Consider the following 27477-nt stretch of genomic DNA (forward strand, 5'->3'; position numbering starts at 1 on the left):
CGTATTGGCATGTGTTGCAATGTTAATATTTCATCATTGATATATAAACTATCAGACTGCGTGGTCGGTAGTAGTGGCTTTCAGTAGGCCTTTAAGAGCTATTCAAAAGGATTTAAGGTCCAAGCTATTGAATACCGGTATGTAAAAAAGAACAGTAAGCAGCTATGTTTTATTAATATACCTGTGGAGAGAAGGAGCCGACGGTCCAACAGACAGGCAGGGCACGCGAGGAGATGGTGATCGAGCGGAGAGGAGGAGCGGAAGAGTGACCTGAACTGAGGTTTTATTTAAAAAAAAAACAATGTCAAACTGCTCAAGCCATGTCCTTCCTTGGTGGTCCTGGGAACCCGCAAGACGACGGCTTGAAACCGTCACAATTCCGTAGCTGCGTGTGTCAAATATGAGTCATTAAATGACTCCCGCCTCCTGGTGGTAGAGGGTGCTAGTGCTCCTTCTTGCGACTACTCTGCTGCAGAAGAAGTGACAATGAGTGACGTGAATTGTGCTGGGACGGATATGACGGACCTTTTAGGATGTAACACCTATGCTGGCTATGTAAACAACCGGGCTGAAATAAAGCATGTTCCAGTCCTTAATACCCAGTGCATTATTTATACAATAACACTTCGTGGTGGCAGCGGTAAGATAAAGAGATCAGCCACGGAGCAGAACGGGAGGGGGAGTTTCCCGAGGATAATTCTGTCGCCGCCCCCGCACTTGAGGAGCCGAGCTAACTGATAGCAGTTTTCTAAACTGGACTTTCAATCGAAGCAGGAGGTAATAAATGAAGATCTCCATCGAAACAGAGAGACTTTAAAACTGAAGGCGGATAAGAAAGACTTCTATAAACAAGTTATTGATGCTTTTGATCAGAAGGAACTGGCATGGATTTCATTTATGAGTAAATATTATTAAATGTGCTTTTCATGATGGTATCCTTACATCACACTCAATTTTTTTACTGCATGCCTTCGGTAAGTACCGGAGTGAGAAGCGGTTTTAAAATGATTAGCGCATGCTTACTTTTACCGCATGCCTTTGGTAAGCGCAGGAGTGAGAAGAGGTTTTAAATTAATTTGCGCCCCGGCGGCAATTCATGGAAATACGGCTGTCATAATACATAACAAATGCTCACCTGATCGCACTTCAAGGAGAAAACAGAATGTGGTTTGACAAGATTTTTCTGTTTAAAGCGTCAGGTGAACAAGACTCGAAAACCTGATCCTAAAAGACGCGCCCACAGCAGTGTTCATAACGAAAGCGAAATGGAGGGACATTCCGTAAAAAAATAATCATGTATAAATCAAAAAAAAGGTTGAAAGTAAGTTTTAAAAGCAATTATGGACATAAATAAGTAAATTCTCTTGGCCACAACTGTAAAAATATTTTCCTTAGAAATAATGTGATCCAATCAATTAATGAATGCAAACTATATCTAAAGATTTATGCAGAAATATTGTCATTTTAGTAATAACTAAACAGAAATAAACGGTAAAATGATGTATTGGTTTAGCCCAGGGGTCGGCAACCTAAAATGTTGAAAGAGCCATATTGGACCAAAAATACAAAAACAAATATGTCTGGAGATGCAAAAAATAAAAGCCATATTACATACAGATAGTGTGTCATGAGTTATAAATTGAATTAAGAGGACTTAAAGGAAACTAAATGAGCTTAAATATAGCTACAAATGAGGCATAATGATGCAATATGTACATATAGCTAGCCTAAATAGCATGTTAGCATCGATTAGCTTGCAGTGACCAAATATGTCTGATTATCACTCCACATAAGTCAATAACGTCAACAAAACTCACCCGTGTGCATTCACGCACAGCACAAAATGTTTGGTGGACAAAATGAGACGGAAAAAGAAGTGGCATAAAACACGTCTTAGGAAGTCTGAGAAAGTTATACATGTAAACCAGGGGTGTCCAAAGTGCGGCCCGGGGGCCATTTGCGGCCCGCCACACATTCTGGAAATGCTATTTAAAAAAATTAAAAATATACATTTTAAAAAGTGGAATGAGGTGAAATCTAATAAGGAAAAGTTACAATGTTGACACAAAGTTGTCATGCAGGCTGTGTTTTTTTAAATTGTTTTTCCATTGCTCAAACAAACAAAACAAAAAAATCAATGTTATAATCAATTATTTTCAAGGCTCCAATTACTTCAAAAATTGTATTTTAAAATGTTTTTTGTGCAAAAAATATTTCATATATCGTGTGGTTGCCATATAAAAACATCTATCCATCCATTTTCTACCGCTTATTCCCTTTTGGGGTCGCGGGCATATAAAAACATTAAACTTTTTCTTACAAAAGACCATAAACAAAACAAAATAATAGTTTAAATGTTAAATCGACACACTTAAGTGTTGAAAATTAAAAAATATATATATATAATAAAAATGTATCACTTCATGAGTGGGGCACTTTTTGGATCCCAAATATTTTAGTGGGATTTTATTTATCAAAAAAATAATAGTGAATTCAAATCAATGGTGTCCTGCATCATTGGTCTTTTATGGTTTTAATCACTAAATACTGCATATTTCAGTTTTACTATTAAAACAAAGTTTTTTTTTCTTTTTTGCTTCATCTCAACCTTAAGTTGATATAGATATGTACTGTAAGCGTTAAATTATTAAAAAATAATAATAATTTGACTTATTTTTAACATTTTAATGACTGAGACCCTCTATGGTCCACGGGACCCCTGAAGGTAAAAACTAAAAAATCCATATATTTTCTTATGATTTGAACATGAAAAATATCAAAATGGCCCCGCATGCTTTAATTATTCAATTTACAGCCCTCAGTGAAAAAACTTTGGACACCCCTGATGTAAACAAACTACGGTGAGTTCAAGGACCGCCAAGATTAGTAGGACAAAACGGCACTCGCCAAATACTCGAATCTGTGAAGCATGTTTAATACAAAAAGTGTGCTTTATAACAATTAGGGAGGTTTGTGTCATGTTTGTCCTCCTACAGAAACTAATTTAATAAAAAAATTGTATATTTTTATATTTTCTTCCTCTCATCTTTTTCCATTTTTCATACATTTTTGAAAAAGCTCCAGAGAGCCACTAGGGCGGCGCCAAAGAGCCGCGGGTTGCCGATCCCTGGGTTAGCCTAATTGTTAAAATAATGTACATAAATACATTAGATTTTGTTTTACTGATATCTAAGTGAATGAGTGAAATGAATTATATTTATATAGCCCTTTTCTCTAGAGACTCAAAGCGCTTTACATAGTGAAACCCATTATCTACATCAGGGGTCGGGAACCTTTTTAGCTAAAAGAGCCATGAAAGCCAAAAAATTTAAAATGTTTTTTCCGTGAGAGCCATATAATATTTTTTAACAGGGACGAGTGGTAGAAAACGGATGGATGGATGAGCGAATACAACTAAATGTGCGCATTTCTAAGTAAGACAAACATTTATAAAGTATAATAACTGTCTTCTTCTTTTTAACAACATTGTTATTCTGACGCTAACCAATAACAAAAATAAAATATTTCTTACAATTATCAATCAATCAAAGTTTATTTATATAGCCCTAAATCACAAGTGTCTCAAAGGGCTGCACAAGTCACGACGACATCATCCTCGGCTCAGATCCCGCATCAGGGCAAGAAAAAACTCAATGGGATACAATGAAAAACCTTGGCGGGGACCACAGTTATGGGTGGATCTAACATAATAGTGAGAGTCCAGTCCATAGTGGATCGAACATAATAGTGCGAGTCCAGTCCATAGTGGATCTAGCATTAATAGTGCGAGTCCAGTCCATAGTGGATCTAGCATAATAGTGAGAGTTCAGTCCATAGTGGATCGAACATAATAGTGCGAGTCCAGTCCATAGTGGATCTAGCATAATAGTGAGAGTCCAGTCCATAGTGGATCTAGCATAATAGTGAGAGTTCAGTCCATAGTGGATCGAACATTATAGTGCCAGTCCAGTCCATAGTGGATCTAGCATAATAGTGAGAGTTCAGTCCATAGTGGATCTAGCATAATAGTGAGAGTCCAGTCCATAGTGGATCTAACATAATAGTGTGAGTTCAGTCCATAGTGGATCGAACATAATAGTGCAAGTCCAGTCCATAGTGGATCTAGCATAATAGTGAGAGTCCAGTCCATAGTGGATCTAGCATAATAGTGAGAGTCCAGTCCATAGTGGATCTAACATAATAGTGCAAGAGTCCAGTCCATAGTGGATCTAGCATAATAGTGTGAGAGTCCAGTCCATAGTGGATGTAACATAATAGTGCAAGAGTCCAGTCCATAGTGGATCTAACATAATAATGTGAGAGTCCAGTCCATAGTGGATCTAACATAATAGTGCAAGAGTGCAGTCCATAGCGGATCTAACATAATAGTGCAAGAGTCCAGTCCATAGTGGATCTAGCATAATAGTGTGAGAGTCCAGTCCATAGTGGATGTAACATAATAGTGCAAGAGTCCAGTCCATAGTGGATCTAACATAATAATGTGAGAGTCCAGTCCATAGTGGATCTAACATAATAGTGCAAGAGTCCAGTCCATAGCGGATCTAACATAATAGTGCAAGAGTCCAGTCCATAGTTGATCTAACATAAGAGTGAGAGTCCAGTCCATAGTGGATCATGCATAATAGTGAGAGTCCAGTCCATAGTGGATCTAACATAATAGTGTGAGAGTCCAGTCCATAGTGGATCTAACATAATAGTGAGACCCAGTCCATAGTGGATCTAGCATAATAGTGAGACCCAGTCCATAGTGGATCGAGTATAATAGTGAGAGTCCAGTCCATAGTTGATCTAACATAATAGTAAGAGTTCAGTCCATAGTAGATCTAACATAATAGTGAGAGTCCAGTCCATAGTGGATCTAACATAATAGTGAGAGTTCAGTCCATAGTGGATCCAACAAAATAGTGAGAGTCCAGTCCATAGTGGATCTAACATAATAGTGAGAGTCCAGTCCATAGTGGATCAACAAAATAGTGAGAGTCCAGTCCATAGTGGATCTAATATAATAGTGACAGTCCAGTCCATAGTGGATCTAACATAATAGTGTGAGAGTCCAGTCCATAGTTGATCTAACATAATAGTAAGTGTTCAGTCCATAGTAGATCTAACATAATAGTGCGAGAGGCCAGTCCATAGTGGATCTAACATAATAGTGAGAGTCCAGTCCATAGTAGATCTAACATAATAGTGAGAGTCCAGTCCATAGTGGATCTAACATAATAGTGAGAGTTCAGTCCATTGTGGATCTAACATAATAGTGCGGTAGTCCAGTCAATAGTGGATCTAACATAATAGTGCGGTAGTCCAGTCAATAGTGGATCTAACATAATAATCTGAGAGTCCAGTCCATTGTGGATCTAATATAATAGTCCAGTAGTCCAGTCCATAGTGCATCCGTCACAATGGGGGGTTGAAGCTTGCTGAGGGGTTGTTCTCCCAGGAAAGCAGACGGACTACTCACGACATGGCGTTTAGGTAAAAACATGATTTAATTTTAACTAAAAAAAGGTACAGACAAAAAGCACTCAAAGCGGAGGCACAACTTGGCTAAGGAACAAAACGAACACATAAACAGACTATGAACATAAATCAAACAACATTTATTATGACTTGAAAAGAGCAGCATGGACTTTGGCATGAAAAAACTGGCATGGACAGAGCATGAAAATATCACAATGACGCCAGGACGACCAACAGAACATGACAGGCTTAAATAGTGATGTGGTGATTGAAAACAGGTGCGTGAGTATAAATGAGTCAGGTGCGTGAGTCGTGAGGAGAGGTGAACTGATTGGTCGTCATGGTGACAAAGCGGGGAGTGAAAAAACAGGAACTTAAAGAGTCCAAAAGTCAACAGAACATAGCCAAACAAGACATGATCAACAAGACATGACAATAACATTTTTCGCATTCGATCTGAGGTTTTGTATTGGTGTTCCTAAAAAAACCAACATTTTTTTCCTTTAAATTTGGCCCCCGAGTCAAAATTGTTCTCAACCCTTTTTCAATGATGTACCCCCTGTGAATATTGTTTTAATTCAAGTACCCCCTAATCAGAGCAAAGCATCTTTGCTTGAAAAAAAGAGATAAAGCAGTAAAATACAGCACTATATCATCAGTTTCTGATTTATCCAATTGTATAACAGTGCAAAATATTGCTCATTTGTAGTGGTCTTTCTTGAACTTTTTGGAAAAAAAGATATAAAAATACTAAAAACTTGTTGAAAAATAAACAAGTGTGTGGAAGGCTTCCTGTCCTCATCGTGTGGGTTGCGTGGGTCATGGAGGACAGACATCGCTAATCAGGTTTGACTCTTCTTTTATTTTTCAACAAAGCTGTCTTTCATCTGCTTTAGTACAATGTCCTTTGCGTGTTTCCCGGCAATTGTCTCTGTCCCTTTTGCCGTCTGTTCCAACTCCAAGCCCTTGTCCTTTCAGACTGCTGCCTTTTAACAGAACGACAGGTGATTAGATGACCACTTTCAGCTGTGTCATCCGCTCACCTGTCGCCAACCTCGAAGCCGCTTCCCTGCAGGTGCGCAGGCCACGCCCACCACATACCTCCACCGCCAGACTCAGGCCGGGACGCCGTCCGGACACTCCAACTCCCCCCCCTCCTGGAAAAGAGCGGGACAGGAAGTCGGCCACGGCCATCTGTGCACCCGGTTTGTGGATCACTCTGAAGTTGTAGGGTTGCAAAGCCAGATACCACCGGGTGATCCGCGCGTTGGCATCCTTCATGCGGTGGAGCCACTGGAGGGGTTTGTGGTCCGAGCAGAGGCTGAATGAGCGCCCCAGGAGGTAGTATCGGAGGGCCCCGACCGCCCATCGGATGGCGAGGCACTCCCTCTCCACTGTGCTGTACCTCGCCTCTCTTTCGGATAGCTTTCGGCTGATGTAAAGGATGGGCCGGTCGACGCCCTCCACCTGCTGGGACAAAACCGCTCCCAGTCCTCTGCCCGACGCGTCAGCCTGCAGACAAAATGGGAGAGAAAAATCAGGCATGTGTAGGACCGGCTCCTCGCAGAGGGCCTTCTTAACCCTCTCAAACGCCTGCTAGCACCGCTCCGTCCACTGGACCAGATCTGGGGCACCCTTTCGGGTGAGGTCAGTTATTGGGCTGGTCAGGTCCGCAAACCGGGGGGTAAACCTCCGGTAGTACCCCGCCAGACCCAAAAACTGCCTCACCTCTTTTTTCGTCTTGGGGGTTGGGCAGGCCGCAATCGCCGCTGTTTTATCTACCTGCAGGCGCACCTGCCCCCCTCCCAAGTGGTACCCCAAATACTGTACTTCCCTCCGGCCAACTGCACACTTCGCCGGTGAGCCCCGCCTGCCTCAGGGACTCGAGCACTGCCCCCACCCGCTGCATGTGTTGTTCCCAGCCGCTACTCTGGATGATGACATCATCCAGGTAGGCGGCCACATATGCAGCGTGGGGTCGCAGCACCCGGTCCATGAGGCGCTGGAACGTGGCAGGCGCACCGAACAAGCCAAACGGGAGTGCGACAAATTGGTACAAACCTTCCGGAGTGGAAAAGGCTGTTTTTTCCTTGGACTCTGGTGACAAGGGAATCTGCCAATAGCCCTTGGTCAAATCCAGTGTCGTGAAAAAACGAGCAGTGCCCAGCCGATCTAGGAGCTCGTCGACCCGAGGCATTGGGTACGCATCAAATCGTGATACTTCATTCACCTTGCGGTAATCCACACAGAACCGCACAGACCCATCTTTCTTCCCTACAAGAACTATGGGGCTACACCAGGCACTGTGGGATTCTTCTATTACTCCCAATTCTAGCATGGATTTTAATTCCTCCCGAACTATTTTACGTTTGTGCTCGGGGAGCCTGTATGGCCGAGAGCGCACCGTAACACCCGGGCTGGTCTCGATATGATGCTGGATGAGATTTGTGCGGCCGGGCCGAGGGGAAAACACGTCAGAGAAGCGCTGCTGCAGTTTAGCAACATCCGCCTTCTGCGCTAACGTGAGCTGGTTATCACAGGGGAGAGGAGAAGGAGGAACAGAGCGCGGGATCTCTGGTCCCAACTCCTCCTCCTCTCTCACTACCGTTACCATGGAGACAGGCTCGGCCTCCCTCCATGCCTTCAACAGGTTGAGATGGTAGATTTGCGTGTCTCCGCCCCGGTCCGAGCGTCGAACCTCGTAATCCACATCCCCCACTTGCCGTGTGACCTCAAAGGGTCCTTGCCACTTTGCCAGTAATTTTGAGCTAGATGTTGGGAGTAATACAAGGACTTTTTCTCCCGGTGAAAATGTTCTTAGCTTGGTCCCCCTGTTGTACGTGCACTGTTGTCGTTCCTGGGCACGGAGCAAATTCTCACGTGATAAGTGCGCCACCGTGTGGAGCTTTGCTCGCATGTCCAGAACGTACTGCACTTCGTTTTTGCTGGAGCTTGGACCTTCCTCCCAACTTTCTTTAATTACGTCCAACACTCCGCGTGGTTTCCTGCCGTATAACAGCTCGAAAGGCGTAAAGCCAGTAGAGGATTGGGGTACCTCCCGCATCGCAAACATGAGGGGAACCAGCCATTTATCCCAATTTGGTTTGTCCTTGTGCGTAAACTTACGGATCATGGTTTTTAGCGTTTTGTTTAATCGCTCCACCAGCCCATCCGTTTGTGGGTGGTACACACTGGTGCGCATGGCTTTAATTCCCAATAATCCGTACAGTTCCTTTATCGTGCGTGACATAAAGGACGTGCCCTGGTCAGTCAAAATCTATTTCGGGATTCCAACCCGGGAAATGACCTGAAATAGCGCTTGCGCCAGACTCTTTGCAGAGATGGAGCGCAGCGGCACTGCTTCGGGGTAGCGCATTGCGTAATCCACTAGGACTAACACAAAGCGATACCACCGTGAGCTCGGGTGAAATGGTCCGATGAGGTCCATCCCAATTCTGTCGAATGGGCGCAAAGGGGCCTTCGGGGTGGCCGCTGGGTTCACCAGCTGGCATTCCGGACAGGCAGCGCACCAGCGGCGCACGTCTCCCCGGATGCCCGGCCAATAGAACCGGACCATGACCCGATTGAGTGTTTTATCATACCCTAAATGTCCAGCCATAAGATTAATATGCGCCGCCTGGAAAACCATTTCCCGGCGGCGTTTCGGCACCAACAACTGGGTGATTTCCTCTCCTGTTTGAGTGTCACGGGTCACTCGGTGTAATCTATCTCTTATAATGGAGAAGTGAGGGAATACCCACGCTGTACCCACGCATCGGTTGACCGTCAATGTAATCAACTTGGTCCCAGGCCGCGCGCAAAGTTTCGTCTCGAGACTGCTCGAGGGGAAAATCCTCCGTAGGATGCCAATAGGGGGCCGGGGAGGCTTCCCGCGAAGCCCCCACCGGATCCCGCTCGGCAGTGTCGGATGGCCCCGGCTCGCCACTGAAAACTGCGCGGATACTCCCTTTTCCTACTGTCCGTGAACGCACCCCTACGCATTGTGTCAGTAAGCGCCTAAACCCCGGCCAATTTGTGCCCAAAATTACGGGGTGCGAGAGGTGCGTACTTACAGCTACCTCTACCCTATGCTTTTGGCCCTCGAACCAAATTTCTACTGGCACCATCGGGTACTCGTGCACATCCCCATGAACACACCTGATTTTTAGCCGTGTTGCATTCCTCAAAGCCTCGGGTCGAACCAGGTTCTGGTGGATCATGGTCTGCCCACAGCCCGAATCCACCATCGCCTGGTATGTACTCCCTTGTATCATTACCTTGATACCGTACGTCTCACCCGGGTCGGGGGAGGGCACTGAAGGGCCGGCCGCCACGGCCACGCGCCCCACCTCCACCTGCTGAGGTCCCTGACGCGCGCGACCGGGCCGCCCACGCCTCCAGCACGCCTGCCCAAGCGTTTGAGGGGCCGTCTGCGCGGGAGATGTTCCGGGGACAGCAGTCCGGACCTGCGGGGAAAGAACATACGGCGAGTCATGTGGTTTAAGGCGGGGAATATGTACTGCTCTCTCCTTCTTTTTTTTTCTCTGTGCGCCCTCGGTGCGGGTTGTCTCTCGCGGTGGATGGCCAGGTGGTCCTCAACGAGGGTCCCCGCAGTTGCGTAGTCCAGTGGCCGGTGGTACCGACCCCAATCGGTCGTCCTTCGCGGATCACCTCTCGGAGCTGCTACCGGATGTATTGGTCCGGCAGTCGGCCATCTCCCTCTCCTGGCTGCAGCCAGCGTGTCGCTGCCTTCTGAAGCTGCTGGAAAAAGGCGAATGGCCGGTCCTCCTTCCCCCGACGCGAGGACCGGACCCAGCGTCCATATTCTTTGGCGGTGCCTCCCGTCCGGTGCAGCACCGCCCTGCTCTTCATCTTGACCGGGGGATTGGGTCCTTTCGACCCCCCCCGGCGCAGGGCGAGACGACAGCGGGGCGCCGAGGTGGGTCCCGCAGCCGTCATCGGTGTTGCCTCCCACTCTCCAGCTGTCAGCTCGCCCTGCTGGTCCCCAGACGCCTCGCCGCCTCCCTTCATCTTGTCCACCAGCGCCTTCATGAGCTGACAATTTTCTTTGCTGATTGCCACCCATTCTCTGCACTCGCCGACCAACGCACGGAGGAAATCGTCCTCCCTCGCCTCCAATGATCCACCCACGTCGGGCACCACTGTGGAAGGCTTCCTGCCCTCATCGTGTGGGTTGCGTGGGTCATGGAGGACAGACATCGCTAATCAGGTTTGACTCTTCTTTTATTTTTCAACAAAGCTGTCTTTCATTTGCTTTAGCACAATGTTCTTTGCATGTTTCCCGGCAATTGTCTCTGTCCCTTTTCCGTCTGTTCCAACTCCAACCCCTTGTCCTTTCAGACTCCTGGCTTTTAACAGAACGACAGGTGATTAGATGACCACTTTCAGCTGTGTCATCCGCTCACCTGTCGCCAACCTCGAAGCCGGCCCTGCCACACCTCGCTTCCCTGCAGGTGCGCAGGCCACGCCCACCACAAAGTGATTCAATTATGAATAAAAAATTTTACACATAGAAGTAATCATCAAGTTAAAGTGCCCTCTTTGGGGATTGTAATAGAGATCCATCTGGATTCATCAACTTCATTCCAAACATTTCTTCACAAAAAAAGAAATCTTTAAAATCAATATTTATGGAACATGTCCACAAAAAATCTAGCTGTCAACACTGCATCGTTGCATTTCTTTTCACAGTTAATGAAGATGTCAGGTTCAAACACTGATGACATCTATTAAACAAGACAAAAGGCAGGGAATCAAACAGAGACAGATTTCAATTTAGACTCAGATCTGAGGAGAGACATGGCCACTGTACTCTCTGTACAGTCCTGCACCACGCTCTGATGAAAAAGGTTTACATCTCCTCTTTTATTTAGATGTTCAATGTTTACGCAACAACACATGTCACAACAGAAATGAAGTGTATGTAAACAGTCATTGTTTTCGGTCACATTGAAGACAAAAGAAGATGATGCCTCGGGCTTGGGCTCGTCCTGAATTCAGCTTCGGCAGGTCTTTGAGGACAATAGATAACCCCTCCTGTGTCATTCCAACATACACAACAGAATCTTCCAAGACTTTGCTTGGTGCAGCAAAGACAGCTCTTATCTGTTCATTGGAAACTCAGAGAGCGGAAAGTTTTTTGAAATTTACATACAATTTTTCTAACATGAACTTACATTCATATTTTGTTGAAGTTTTATTCAATAAATATGTTTATTAATGATTGTTGAATTGTTGCTATTTTTAGAATATTTAAAAAAAATCTCACGTACCCCTTGGCATACCTTCAAGTACCCCGGGGGTTATGTGTACCCCCAATTGAGAACCACTGCCCTAGGGCAACAACGTTATTATTATTTCCATAACTGCGGGATGCAACTTACTTTCAAAATGTTTTGATTTATTCATGATTTACTTTTGACAGGGTCCTTGAGGGTGCATGGGAGTTTGCCCAACCAGTCTACATGTGCTTTGTGGACTTGCAGAAGGCATTCGAGCGTGTCCCTCGGGAAGTCCTGTGGGGAGTGCTCAGAGAGCTTGGGGTTTCGGACTGTCTGATTGTGGCGGTCCACTCCCTGCATGATCAGTGTCAGAACTTGGTCCGCATTGCCGGCAGTAAGTCGGACACATTTCCAGTGAGGGTTAGACTCTGCCAAGGCTGCCTTTTGTCACCGATTCTGTTCATAACTTTTATGGACAGAATTTCTAAGCGCATTCAGGGCGTTGAGGGGATCCGGTTTGGTGACTGCAGGATTAGGTCTCTGATTTTTGCAGATGATGTGGTCCTGACGGCTTCATCTGGCCAGGATCTCCAGCTCTCACTGAATCGGTTCGCAGCCGAGTGTGAAGCGACTGGGATGAGAATCAACACCTCCAAGTCCGAGTCTATAGTTCTCGCCCGGAAAAGGGTGGAGTGCCATCTCCGGGTTGGGGAGGAGACCCTGCCCCAAGTGGAGGAGTTCAAGTACCTAGGAGTCTTGTTCACGAGTGGGGGAAGAGTGGATCGTGAGATCGACAGGCGGATCGGTGCGGCGTCTTCAGTAATGCGGACGCTGTATCAATCCGTTGTGGTGAAAACGGAGCTGAGCCGGAAGGCAAAGCTCTCAATTTACCGGTCGATCTACGTTCCCATCCTCACCTATGGTTATGAGCTTTGGGTCATAACCGAAAGGACAAGATCACGGGTACAAGCGGCCAAAATGAATTTCCTCCGCCGGGTGGCGGGGCTCTCCCTTAGAGATAGGGTGAGAAGCTCTGTCATCCGGGAGGAGCTCAAAGTAAAACCGCTGCTCCTCCACATGGAGAGGAGCCAGATGAGGTGGTTCGGGCATCTGGTCAGGATGCCACCCGAACGCCTTCCTAGAGAGGTGTTTAGGGCACGTCCAACCGGTAGGAAGCCACGGGGAAGACCCAGGACACGTTGGGAAGACTATGTCTCCCGGCTGGCCTGGGAACGCCTCGGGATCCCCCCGGCAAGAGCTGGACGAAGTAGCTGGGGAGAGGGAAGTCTGGGCTTCCCTGCTTAGGCTGCTGCCCCCGTGACCGGACCTCGGATAAACGGAAGAAGATGGATGGATGGATGATTTACTTTTTACGTAATGTCTCTCAAGTTCATTTCACTTTTGTTATGAGCAATGCTGTGGGCGTGTCTTCCAGAGGCGTGACTAGATGACTTGCATATTGTGCATCTAAAAAGGCTGACGCAGTTGTTCGTAACGACTTTTTGTCAACCTGATGCTTTGAATAGAAATAACTTGTCAAGCATATTCTGTCTCCTCCTCGAAGTGCAATTATTACATTTTTTGTTGCCAAACATGGGGGCTACGGCGAGTGCAACGATTATTTTAGTCGAAATAGTTTCTATGAAGGACGTGGGAAGGATGAAACACAAGCGAGAAGGGATGAGATCTAGTGTTGACGACACAATTGATCTTATCGACGACGAATTGCGTAGAAACAAAGTAAATGTTGTAATGTTGATCAGTTTGCTGGAGATTTTGTCCACCGAGGAGCAAAGCTTGATGGAACTGGACGGTGAAATAGAACCACTCATTTCAAAGGACGACATTGAGAGGGAGACCATCACATCCGAGGCATATAAGAAGAAGATCAGAATGTGCAAATCCCGCGCACACGCTATGGCGAAAGCTTTAAAATGACATCCCAACAAAATGTAAGTGACACTACTTTATCAAGTGGATTTGGACAGGGAACATCAGTAAAGTTGCGAAAGAATATGATAGAGATGTCAGCTGAGGGTCAACTCTGCAAAAGGTACAAGTTACCTCACTGGACAAGCTGTCTACTCACAAATTAATTGAACTACTCAGTTTTATTTTCATAAAAGTAAGTTGACTACTCACAAATATAAGATTTTTTTGTGTTGTTTTTTACCAAATGTAAGAGCTCTGTGGCCTCTCTCTGAGGGAGAGCCCCCGTCAACCGACGGAAGAAACTCATTTCGGCCGCTTGTACCTGTCGTCTTGTTCTTTTGGTCATGACCATAGTTGAAGATCCATCCATCCATCCATCCATCTTCTTCCGCTTCTCCGAGGTCGGGTCGCGGGGGCAGCAGCCTAAGCAGGGAAGCTCAGACTTCCCTCTCCCCAGCCATTTCGTCCAGCTCTTCCCCGGGGGATCTCGAGGCGTTCCCAGGCCAGCCGGGAGACATAATCTTCCCAACGTGTCCTGGGTCTTCCCCGTGGCCTCCTACCGGTTGGACGTGCCCTGAACACCTAGGTGTTCGGGTGGAATCCTGACCAGATACCCGAACCACCTCATCTGGCTCCTCTCCATGTGGAGGAGCAGCGGCTTTACTTTGAGTTCCTCCCGGATGACAGAGCTTCTCACCCTATCTCTAAGGGAGAGACCCGCCACCCGGCGGAGGAAACTCATTTCAGCCGCTTGTACCCGCGATCTTGTCCTTTCGGTCATGACCCAAAGCTCATGACCATAGGTGAGGATGGGAACGTAGATCGACCGGTAAATTGAGAGCTTTGCTTTCCGGCTCAGCTCCTTCATCACCACAACGGATCGATACAGCGTCCGCATTACTGAAGACGCCGCACCAATCCGCCTCTCGATCTCACGATCCACTCTTCCCCCACTCGTGAACAAGACTCCTAGGTACTTGAACTCCTCCACTTGGGGCAGGGTCTCCTCCCCAACCCGGAGATGGCACTCCACTCTTTCCAGGGCGAGAACCATGCACTCGGACTTGGAGGTGCTGATTCTCATTCCGGTCGCTCCACACTCAGCTTGGAACCGATCCAGTGAGAGCTGAAGACCCCGGCCAGATGAAGCCATCAGGACCACATCATCTGCAAAAATCAGAGACCTAATCCTGCAGCCACCAAACCGGAACCCCTCAACGCCTTGACTGCGCTTAGAAATTCTGTCCATAAAAGTTATGAACAGAGTTGGTGACAAAGGATAGTTGAAGATAGGAATCAAAATCAGAATCAGAATCAGCTGGCTTCATACCTAATTGCTCCACAACCATATTTCTGCCGTTCATCTGCTGATAGACTTCTCTCTGAGCTGCCACCCCATCACGGTAGAGACGTTTGCGTGTCCCAATGGTCCTAGGGACCATATTGTCCGGGGGTTTCTATACCCCCTGGAAGGGTCTCCCAAGACAAACAGGTACTAGGTGAGGAACCAGACAAAGAGCAGCTCAAATTATAGGACCCAGTTATACCTCGCCCGGACGCAGGTAACCAGGACCGCCCTTTGGAGACAGGCCCAGAGGTGGGGCTCGATGGTAAGCGCCTGGTGGCAGGGCCTGTGCCCATGGGGCCCAGCTGGGTGCAGCCTGAAATGCTAACGTGACTCCCCCGCCAATGGCCTCACCACCCATTGGAGGGTGCATAGAGGTCAGGTGCAGTGTCAGCTGTGCGGCAGCCGAAGGCAGGGCCCTTGGCGGTCCGATCCTCAGCTACAGAATATATAATATTTACATATTATATATACAGTATATAACATATACTGATATATTATTAAATAATATTTTATTATTGTTTACCTGTATGTCATCTTTTTTTTGTAAGGGGCGCTGGAAGCCGGCAGACCCGTCAGCGATCCTGTTCTGTCTCCCTGTAATATTTGTCTGATCTTGAATAGGATTGTGCTGAAAATTGTAATTTTCCTGAAGGAACTCTCCTGACGGAATAAATATAGTACTATCTAATCTAATCTCTTATATAGTATATACAATATGTAACAAATCCCAATTACCATGTACAATATTACAGCATATAGATATTTATTTTGAAGTAACTTTTTACCTCCGGTGCAAAAAGTATTTCACCAGAATATAAACAACGCGGGGAAATTAATTCCGAGGATAAACAAGTATCTCAAAATCACTCTAAGAAATAAGGAGGAATGCTAATCTAAGAAAAAACTAACAAAAATTGAATAACAATAAGAGTTAACCAAAAGCGCTCCAACAAGAGGAAAAACTCAAACGATCTATATATATAAACACTAAAAATCACTCAATCAATGAGGCAATCAAACGAAATTTGGAAAAACAAAAACTCACCAATTAGGTCGACTAAGGACAACAAAGGGCGATCGAAGGAGGAAAAAGTAAACTCAAAATTACAGCAAAAAACTGCTTTGAGCAAGGCAAGGAGGGTTTCAAGGACATGGACATGGACATCGACGCTAGAAAGGCACGATAAACGAGACGATCTGGCAAAGGACAAACAGAGGCGTGAGCTTAAATGGGATGTGGGAATGATGGGAAACAGGTGGAAACAATCAGGACTCAGGGATGAAGTCAGACTGGTGACACAAGATCACAAGAGGTGATCTGAAACAAGAGGGTAGCTTTTCAAAATAAAACATGTTAATCACAAGACAGAAAAACAAACAAGACTTCCCTCACCGCGGAGTAACAGATAGATAGATAGATGGATAGATAGATAGATAGATAGATAGATAGATAGATAGATAGATAGATAGATAGATAGATAGATAGATAGATAGATAGATAGATAGATAGATAGATAGATAGATAGATAGATAGATAGATAGTACTTTATTGATTCCTTCAGGAAAATTCCCTCAGGAAAATAAAAATTCCAGCAGCAGTCTTCAGAATTGAGATCGAATTTATAAAGTAAAAAGTAAATATTGGGGCTATAAATGAAAATAAAGTAGAAAATATTACAATAAGAATAAAAATAAAAATCAACAATATGTATATGGCGACTTGTCCTGGGTGTACGCCGCCTTCCGCCCGATTGTAGCTGAGATAGGCACCAGCGCCCCCCGCGACCCCAAAGGGAATAAGCGGTAAAAAATGGATGGATGGATGTATATGTAACAGCTGCAGCAAAAAAAAGGGCAGCAAAAAATAAATATGCATCATAAACAAAGAGAGGCAGCTAACAACGAAGCGTTCAGGTAATAGACAAATATCATCTATTGCTGTATGGCGAGTGATCATACAGTTAATAAGTTGTCAATACGAACCGACACTTGTAAACATGTCAGCATATAAGCTAATGCTAACAACGCTAGCTTGATTAAATTACGATAGCCCGTACAAATATGCATGAAAAAACTCCTACAGACGTCACAAATGGGACGTTTTAATAAGTATGAATTGTTTTAGTTGTATTGTAAAAAACTTACAAACGTTGCTTGGAGTGACGAATGAAGAATCCATACGAGTAGAAATGCTATGGATGGCTAGAAGAATGGCACTCTGGTTGGAAAAGAAAAAAAAAGAACACAGTAGCACCTGCAGTCAGCAAATTTGTCCACAAGATAGCGCCATAGCACAAACAATAAAATTGAATATTGTTTTTTCCTTTTTTAATCAAATTATTTTTAATTGCTCTGTTTTATAAGCTGCAGATTTCAAAGGGTCGGAAAAAAGTAGCGGCTTATTGTCCGGAATTTACGGTAGTAATGTTGAGTATCAGGTGGACATTGATCTTCATATGAGTGATATTGATTAACAATGAAATGGATATTGGTGGTGATATCAGTACTATTGATAGAGTATCAGATGGATATTGGAGGAATAAAATATGCTCTATGTGTCTTACAGGTTAATCTTTCAATCTTGGATTCAGCTGTAATAGCCTCATTGAAGCTGCTGTATTGGACCCGCTTTGGACTGGACTCTCGCGACTGTGTTGGATCCATTGTGGATTGAACTCTCACAGTATCATGTTAGACCCGCTCGACATCCATCGCTTTCCTCCTCTCTAAGGTTCTCATAGTCATCATTGTCACCGACGTCCCACTGGGTCATTATTGTCACCGATGTCCCACTGGGTGTGAGTTTTCCTTACCCTTATGTGGGCCTACCGAGGATGTCGTGGTGGTTTGTGCAGCCCTTTGAGACACTAGTGATTTAGGGCTATATAAGTAAACATTGATTGATTGATTGAAGACCTGCTTGGTTGCTTATCAGCTGGGCACTTACATTCTCTCCCCTTAGTCATTATTATAAGTGGTTTATGTTGCTGAACGAGTGTGGTGTTCCAAGGAGGCAATACAAATGGGTGGAGGACAAGCTGCATGGAGTACAGGACATCTGCAAGCTGCACACTCTTTTCATTCAACCTATGTTGCAATCTTCTATATTTACTCTTGGGCTATGTTTGATCATTTATACTGCTATAATCAACATTAAGGCATATATATTGGAAGGTTGGCTAGTGGTATTCGCGACTTTTTAGCATATATTTGAAAAGTACTGTCTTGCTATTCAATTTTCTTTGCAATAAATGTGTTTTCCTGAAAGACAACATTATACTGGAGAGGACATTCACATTTAATGTAAAAAATATATTTTAAAAATGCATGAAATTTGACAACAAACTCTCGATTAGTGATACACATCTGTACCAGTACGGCCTGCTAATTCCTGTTTATTGTCTATAATTGTGTGTGTGTGTGTTTGTGTATATATATCCATCCATCCATCCATCTTCTTCCGCTTATCCGAGGTCGGGTCACGGGGGCAACAGCCTAAGCAGGGAAACCCAGACTTCCCTTTCCCCAGCCACTTCGTCTAGCTCTTCCCGGGGGATCCCGAGGCGTTCCCAGGCCAGCCGGGAGACAGTCTTCCCAACGTGTCCTGGGTCTTCCCCGTGGCCTCCTACCGGTTGGACGTGCCCTAAACACCTCCCTAGGGAGGCGTTCGGGTGGCATCCTGACCAGATGCCCGAACCACCTCATCTGGCTCCTCTCGATGTGGAGGAGCAGTGGCTTTACTTTGAGTTCCTCCCGGATGGCAGAGCTTCTCACCCTATCTCTAAGGGAGAGACCCGCCACACGGCGGAGGAAACTCATTTCGGCCGCTTGTACCCGTGATCTTATCCTTTTGGTCATGACCCAAAGCTCATGACCATAGGTGAGGATGGGAACATAGATCGACCGGTAAATTGAGAGCTTTGCCTTCCGGCTCAGCTCCTTCTTCACCACAACGGATCGGTACAACGTCCGCTTTACTGAAGACGCCGCACCGATCCGCCTGTCGATCTCACGATCCACTCTTCCCTCACTCGTGAACAAGACTCCTAGGTACTTGAACTCCTCCACTTGGGGCAGGGTCTCCTCCCCAACCCGGAGATGGCACGCCAACCTTTTCCGGGCGAGAACCATGGACTCGGACTTGGAGGTGCTGATTCTCATTCCGGTCGCTTCGCACTCGGCTGTTAACCAGTCCAGTGAGAGCTGAAGATCCCGGTCAGATGAAGCCATCAGGACCACATCATCTGCAAAACGCAGAGACCTAATCCTGCGGTCACCAAACCGGAACCCCTCAACGCCTTGACTGCGCCTAGAAATTCTGTCCGTAAAATTTATGAACAGAATCGGTGACAAAGGGCAGCCTTGGCGGAATCCAACCTTCACTGGAAATGTGTTCGACTTACTGCCGGCAATGCGGAACAAGCTCTGGCACTGATCGTACAGGGAGCGGACCGCCACAATAAGACAGTCCGATACCCCATACTCTCTGAGCACTCCCCACAGGACTTCCCGAGGGACACGGTCGAATGCCTTCTCCAAGTCCACAAAGCACATGTAGACTGGTTGGGCAAACTCCCATGCACCCTCAAGAACCCTGCCGAGAGTATAGAGCTGGTCCACAGTTCCACGACCAGGACGAAAACCACACCGTTCCTCCTGAATCCAAGGTTCAACTATCCGGTGTAGCCTCCTCTCCAGTACACCTGAATGAACCTTACCGGGAAGGTGTATATATATATATATATATATATATATTTTTTTTTTTTATCATTCTAGCTATAGTGGAAAGGGGGGCCGTCACAACCTACTGACCAAACGTGGGTCCACACAAAGTATGCAAGACATGCATGTGTGTGTGTGTGTGTGTGTGTGTGTACTGTACTCTATGTATTTATGTATACATTTTGTGTGTGTTTCATTTTCTACTTATTATGAACATACATTTGTATATGTAGTACACATTTTGTAACAAACGTGGGTCCACACAAAGTAGGCAAGACATGCATGTGTGTGTGTGTGTGTGCGTGTGTGTGTACTGTACTCTATGTATTTATGTATACATTTTGTGTGTGTTTCATTTTCTACTTATTATGAACATACATTTGTATATGTAGTACACATTTTGTAACAAACGTGGGTCCACACAAAGTAGGCAAGACATGCATGTGTGTGTGTGTGTGTGTGCATGAGTGTGTGTATACTGTACTCTTTATATTTATGTATACATTTTGTGTGTGTATCATTTTCTACTTATTATGAACATACATTTGTATATGTAGTACACATTTTGTAACAAACGTGGGTCCACACAAAGTAGGCAAGACATGCATGTGTGTGTGTGTGTGTGCATGTGTGTGTGTACACTGTACTCTTTATATTTATGTATACATTTTGTGAACATACATTTGTATATTTAGTACACATTTTGTACATTTATACAATAATGTAAACTGAATGGAAATAGGTTGAGAAATTAGCAAGATTTGATTTATTTTCACTTTGGATGTACATTGCTGTCCTTAAAAATGGCCAACTCACAGAACTTACTATAGGGTCAAATCTACCTAACAACAGCGGCCGGTCCTCACAACTACAGAAGTACATTTTTATTTTTTTTTAGTTTGTGTGTTTTGCATTCTGAAGTGAGGTTGCAACTCTCTACTCCCATCTAGTGCTATATATATATATATATATATATATATATATATATATATATATATTTTTTTTTTTTTTTTTTTTTTTTTTATCATTCTAGCTATAGTGGAAAGGGGGGCCTTCACAACCTAGTGTCCAAACGTGGGTCCACACAAAGTAGGCAAGACATGCATGTGTGTGTGTGTGTGTGTGTGTGTGTGTGTGTACTGTACTCTATGTATTTATGTATACATTTTGTGTGTGTATCATTTTCTACTTATTATGAAACATACATTTGTATATTTAGTACACATTTTGTACATTTATACAATAATGTAAACTGAATGAAAATATGTTGAGAAATTAGCAAGATTTGATTTATTTTCACTTTAGATGTACTTGGCTGTCCTTAAAAATGGCCAACTCACAGAACTTACTATAGGGTCAAATCTACCTAGCAACAGCGGCCGGTCCTCACAACTACAGAAGTACATTTTTTTTTTTTTTTTTAGTTTGTGTGTTTTGCATTCTGAAGTGAGGTTGCAACTCTCTACTCCCATCTAGTGCTAGATATATACATATATATATATATTTATTTTTTTTAAATCATTCTAGCTATAGTGGAAAGGGGGGCCCTCACAACCTACTGACCAAACGTGGGTCCACACAAAGTAGGCAAGACATGCATGTGTGTGTGTGTGTGTGTGTGTCCCCTCTCCTCAGGTCCGGGAAGTGCACTCGAAAGGCCGCCGGCAGGCTGCGCGCCGCTCTTTGCGCCTCCTCCGTTAGTAGTGGCAAAAGCCTCACTCCCCACTCGTCTTCCGGCCACGCGCATGCTTCTGCCGTGGCCATGAAAATGTCCAAGAAGGCACGTGGGTCTTCCTCCTCCCCCGTGCGTCGTTCCCACCCGGTCCGCCATCGTCTGCAGGATTTGGCCCTGCTGGGCCATTTGTTGGCGGACCACTTCGAGCTGTTGGTGGCTGGCTGCTTTCACCGCCGTGAGCGCGCTTGCGAGAGCCGTCAGGGGGTCGGCCTCTTCTGCCTCACGTGGTCCGGCCATGTTGGGCGCCAAATTGTGGAGGTTTCTCTCCTCGGGGTTCCTCGGACCACGAAGCACTGACATGACAGTTCAGTTTCCGGGTTGCAACACTGTTTTATTTTGCAATAAAGTCTTTCTGTTGTGCTTTTCAGCAAGTGTTTGTTCGTGGCTGTCTCTCTCTCGCTCTCGCTCCAGCTCCACCACCTTTTAACAGAGCGACAGGTGATTAGATACCCAGGCCCAGGTGGGCCATCTAAGTACCTGTCGCTGATCTCGAAGCTGGACCTGTCACACCCCCCTTCGCTGCAGGACGGAAAGGGCACACCCTCCTCCACAACCACATTTCTGTCCCGGTCCACCTTTAATCTCCATGAACCAGAAAGTCCGGGCCTTCATCTTTCTAATTGGTTGGTGAAAGGTGACGTCGAGACGACAGAACCAGTTTGGTTTGTGGTGAAAAAAAGTAAAAGGGCATCGCTGTGAAGACATTATATCCTTAGTCCTAAAATAATTGAAGACTTCACAGGTATGTAATGACTCTTTTCTTTCATTTAATTGAAATTTTACATTGTCTTTATCATTATTTACATTCTATTGAAGTATTGGAATTGTTTTGTTGAAATTAGTTTCCAGTTATTTACCCTTGTACATTTTTACGGTGCAATTACAAAACGTTTTACGGGCGATTGGTAATAGTTTGTAAGAAAAAAATGTCTTGAACACACACCAAAATCAGCCAAACACAAAACAGTCATTATTGTAATGTTTTATCGTTGATGTAGAAGGCTTGGACTATAAAGTCAGCTATTATTCAAAATGATTCATCTCTTAAGACTGACAGAGTTCAATATTTATCAAAATGCTTGGTTAACCTATCAAGTCATTTACAGGCTGAATCTTAGGCTCTGTAGCTTGGTTCCTATCTACCATCCCCAGCATGCCCACAACACTCGTAACTTAGATCTAATAACAGGTAAACATCGTTTACTGGCTTGTACCGCTCACAGTGTCGTATGCAGCGGACCAAAGATTTGGAACCAGCTTAATGAGAGCCTCAAGATCCTGTATCCATTCTCCAACTTCAAAAAGAAACTGAAAACTTACCTATTAACAACATATCTTTAATGCCTCATGTGGGGTAGACTACTGTTGGGTTTTGCATGGTTGAATGAAGGTATGTATGTATGTGTATGCTTGCTTTAGTACTATTATCTTGTGTTTATCAAATAGCGTTGTTGTTGTTGTTGTTTTGTTTTTGTTTTTGTTGTTGTACTTGCTACCATGTTTAATCTTTCCATGTATATATTGTCCTTTGGACCCCCTGTTAAAAGCTTCTTCTAGCTTATTTGGGGGACCTTTTCACGTACCAACATCTTTAAATGATGATATTCACCATTATTGTAATTGTTATATGGTATTGTGAATAAACTTGTAAAACTTGATGTAAATGATCATATCTGCTGTACAGATTTACAATAGAAAAGAGAAGTGTGGGATACTTTATTTTGAAATACTCTTTAGTATGGGAACATCCATCCATCCATCCATCTTCTTCCGCTTATCCGAGGTCGGGTCGCGGGGGCAACAACCTAAGCAGGGAAACCCAGACTTTCCTTTCCCCAGCCACTTCGTCTAGCTCTTCCCGGGGGATCCCGAGGCGTTCCCAGGCCAGCCGGGAGACATAGTCTTCCCAACGTGTCCTGGGTCTTCCCCGTGGCCTCCTACCGGTTGGACGTGCCCTAAACACTTCCCTAGGGAGGCGTTCGGGTGGCATCCTGACCAGATGCCCGAACCACCTCATCTGGCTCCTCTCGATGTGAAGGAGCAGCGGCTTTACTTTGAGTTCCTCCCGGATGGCAGAGCTTCTCACCCTATCTCTAAGGGAGAGCCCCGCGACCCGGCGGAGGAAACTCATTTTGGCCGCTTGTACCCGTGATCTTATCCTTTCGGTCATGACCCAAAGCTCATGACCATAGGTGAGGATGGGAACGTAGATCGACCGGTAAATTGAGAGCTTTGCCTTCCGGCTCAGCTCCTTCTTCACTACAACGGATCGGTACAACGTCCGCATTACTGAAGACGCCGCACCGATCCGCCTGTCGATCTCACGATCCACTCTTCCCTCACTCGTGAACAAGACTCCTAGGTACTTGAACTCCTCCACTTGGGGCAGTGTCTCCTCCCCAACCCGGAGATGGCATTCCACCCTTTTCCGGGCGAGAACCATGGACTCGGACTTAGAGGTGCTGATTCTCATTCCGGTCGCTTCACACTCGGCTGGAAAACCGATCCAGTAAGAGCTGAAGATCCCGGTCAGATGAAGCCATCAGGACCACATCATCTGCAAAAAGCAGAGACCTAATCCTGCGGTCACCAAACCGGAACCCCTCAACGCCTTGACTGCGCCTAGAAATTCTGTCCATAAAAGTTATGAACAGAATCGGTGACAAAGGACAGCCTTGGCGGAGTCCAACTCTCACTGGAAATGTGTTCGACTTACTGCCGGCAATGCGGACCAAGCTCTGCCACTGATCATACAGGGAGCGGACCGCCACTATAAGACAGTCCGATACCCCATACTCTCTGAGCACTCCCCACAGGACTTCCCGAGGGACACGGTCGAATGCCTTCTCCAAGTCCACAAAGCACATGTAGACTGGTTGGGCAAACTCCCATGCACCCTCAAGAACCCTGCGGAGAGTATAGAGCTGGTCCACAGTTCCACGACCAGGACGAAAACCACATTGTTCCTCCTGAATCCGAGGTTCGACTATCCGGCGTAGCCTCCTCTCCAGTACACCTGAATAAACCTTACCGGGAAGGCTGAGGAGTGTGATCCCACGATAGTTGGAACACACCCTCTGGTTCCCCTTCTTAAAGAGAGGAACCACCACCCCGGTCTGCCAATCCAGAGGTACCGCCCCCGATGTCCACGCAATGCTGCAGAGTCTTGTCAACCAAGACAGTCCCACAGCATCCAGAGCCTTAAGGAACTCCGGGCGGGTCTCGTCCACCCACGGGGCCTTGCCACCGAGGAGCTTTTTAAGTACTTCAGCGACCTCAGCCCCAGAAATAGGAGAGTCCACCACAGATTTCCCAGGCACTCCTTCCTCATAGGAAGACGTGTTGGTGGGATTGAGGAGGTCTTCGAAGTATTCCTTCCACCTATCCACAACATCCGCAGTTGAGGTCAGCAGAACACCATCTGCACCATACACGGTGTTGATAGTGCACTGTTTTCCCCCTTCCTGAGGCGGCGGACGTGGTCCAGAATCGCCTCGAAGCCATCCGGAAGTCGTTTTCCATGGCTTCCCCGAACTCCTTCCATGTCCGAGTTTTTGCCTCAGCGACCGCTGAAGCCGCACACCGCTTGGCCTGTCGGTACCTGTCCACTGCCTCCGGAGTCCTATGAGCCAAAAGGACTCGATAGGACTCCTTCTTCAGCTTGACGGCATCCCTCACCGCTGGTGTCCACCAAGGGGTTTTAGGATTGCCGCCTCGACAGGCACCAACTACCTTGCGGCCACAGCTCCGATCAGCCGCCTCGACAATAGAGGTGTGGAACATGCTCCACTCGGACTCAATGTCCAGCACCTCCCTCGTGACATGTTCAAAGTTCTTCCGGGGAACATATGAACCATTAATTAGTTGCTTATTAACATAAAAATGAGTAACATATTGGCTGTTACGTATTAATGCCTTACTATGCATGGCCTTATTACACAACCAGTAAGCCATTAACTAAGAGTCTTCCTGAACCCGAACCCTAACCCTACCCCCAAATTAATAAGCAACTAATTAATGGATCATATGTTCCCCATACTAAAGCGTTACCCTTTATTTGTATTTGACTCTATTGAATGTTTGGGGAGAATCTGTTAAACGAAACCAGTCTGCTTCTACAAACCCCATTTCCATATGAGTTGGGAAATTGTGTTGAATGTAAATATAAACCGAATACAATGATTTGCAAATCATTTTCAACCCATATTCAATTGAATGCACTACAAAGACAAAATATTTTCAGAAATGTAAGGGGTGTACTTCTGTGAGGTACTGGATTCTTACAGATGTGTTGCTCTGATATGCAACATGTACTGTACATATATCTACTTACTGTATTCTAGGTTCATGCTGAAATATCCCGATCATGCCAGTTGTGTCTAACTGTAGAACTAATGTAGTCTCTGCACAACAACTTCTTCAAATCAAGACTGAATTAATTTCTCTTGCAGGACTGCTACCATCCCAGAGAGGTCACATCTTCCTCCATGAAGAAGTACATCTTGCACTGCATCCTCAGCATTCTAGTGCTGTTTCCTCTTTACGTCTGGCTAAATGGATCCTTGTCCCGAAGATGGAGTCCAGAAGTTTCCTTGTCCGACAACTCAGAGCCACGCAACTTGACCATCTTGCTGTGGCACTGGAACGCTGAACGTGCTCGGGCTATCAGCCAGAACATGTGCTGGGAACGTTTCAACATCCCACACTGTAAAGTTATGATGCAGGATGCCATGTACATGAAGGCAGACGTGGTGGTGTTCCTTAACCTTGAGCTGGCAAAAGGACGGATGAAACTGCCCCTGGATCTCCCCAGGCCGCCGGGCCAGAGGTGGGCTTGGTTCTCCGTACAGTCCGCTAATAACAACGGGAACCCGCTGGGAGAATATGGAGGCGTGTTCAACCTCACCGTGAGCTACAGGAGGGACGCAGATGTTAGCATACCATACGGTGGGTTTGTACCACGAGAGTTTGGAGACCCAGTGGACGACATCCCAATGAAGAAAACTGATCTGGTCTGCTGGGTGGTCAGCCACTACAAGGATTCCTTCAGAAGAAGCCAAGTGTACAAAGAACTCAGCGCGGTCATTCCTGTAAAGGTCTATGGACACTGGTCAAATAATCCTCTTGCGCCTAATGACCTTCTTCCTACAATATCTCGTTGCTACTTCTATTTGGCCTTCGAGAACAGCATCTCCAAAGATTATATCACAGAGAAACTGTGGATCAATTCCTACCAAAGTGGGGCGGTGCCGGTCGTCTTGGGACCACCGGTGGAGGACTACGAGGCTGTGGCGCCGCCTCACTCTTTCATCCACGTCGACGAGTTTGCTTCGGTGAAAGAACTTGGCGAGTATCTGCAGGAGCTGGCGGGCGATGCCAAGCGTTACGGCGAGTATCTGCAATGGAAGAGAGACTGGAAGGTGCAACCGACCATTAACAAGGAATGGAGATTGTGTCAGATCTGCTTGCGGTACCCCAGATTTCCTCCGCACAAAGTCTACACTGACCTGGCAGCCTGGGTTAAAGCTACTTAAAAACCTCTGAAGCCCGACATCATCATTCATTATTCATACTTTATTTAGTGATGTAAGAAATGAACGTGCAAATACAACAGTTTGGACAACGGCATTGACTTGTAAACCAGTAATCGAGAATAGTTTGTATTAATAGTAAATAGTCAAACAGTTGACTGAAATGGCGATCTCTTTTGTATTTCTCTGACGATCCTAACACCTATAAGTGTCATTTTAACACATGAAATAATTACCTCTCGATTCAATAAAACCTCATCGAGCTGGATGCAATCTTACTTGGAGGGGAGGAAACAGGTGGTAGAGGTGAATGGCACCGTGTCCCCCCCCCCGGCCCCGCTGATCGATTCCGATGTGAGTGGTTGAAGTACCACATCATCAAGATAACGGACAAGTGTTTTATCTAATCACATACAATGATTTTTTTTTTTTTTACAAAACCCCGCCTTCTGAAATAGATCTCCTTTTGAAAACTCCCAGATCCTT

At 45.6% G+C, this 27477-nt stretch overlaps 1 protein-coding gene and 1 long non-coding RNA gene across 2 annotated transcripts; both read left to right on the plus strand.

Moving 5' to 3' along the window:
• Window positions 1-13089: 13089 nt before the first annotated feature.
• Window positions 13090-18275, plus strand: LOC133557452 (uncharacterized). Its single transcript, XR_009807772.1, has 2 exons — window positions 13090-13675; window positions 17570-18275. It is a non-coding gene; the product is annotated as an uncharacterized LOC133557452 (long non-coding RNA).
• A 3772-nt stretch (window positions 18276-22047) lies between these two features.
• LOC133557455 (alpha-(1,3)-fucosyltransferase 7-like) lies at window positions 22048-27259 on the plus strand. The gene is made up of 2 exons (XM_061907920.1): window positions 22048-22202; window positions 25912-27259. Exon 2 carries the CDS (start codon window positions 25948-25950, stop codon window positions 26992-26994), a length of 1047 nt encoding a protein of 348 aa, XP_061763904.1. The 5' UTR covers window positions 22048-22202; window positions 25912-25947; the 3' UTR covers window positions 26995-27259.
• The last annotated feature ends 218 nt before the right edge of the window (window positions 27260-27477 follow it).

The sequence above is a fragment of the Nerophis ophidion genome, linkage group LG08 (genome assembly GCF_033978795.1).
Source record: "Nerophis ophidion isolate RoL-2023_Sa linkage group LG08, RoL_Noph_v1.0, whole genome shotgun sequence".
NCBI lineage: Eukaryota > Metazoa > Chordata > Actinopteri > Syngnathiformes > Syngnathidae > Nerophis > Nerophis ophidion.

Coding starts and splice junctions, on each gene's coding strand:
- LOC133557455 (XM_061907920.1), top strand. CDS start 25,948: ATGAAGAAGTACATCTTGCACTGCATCCTCAGCATTCTAGTGCTGTTT.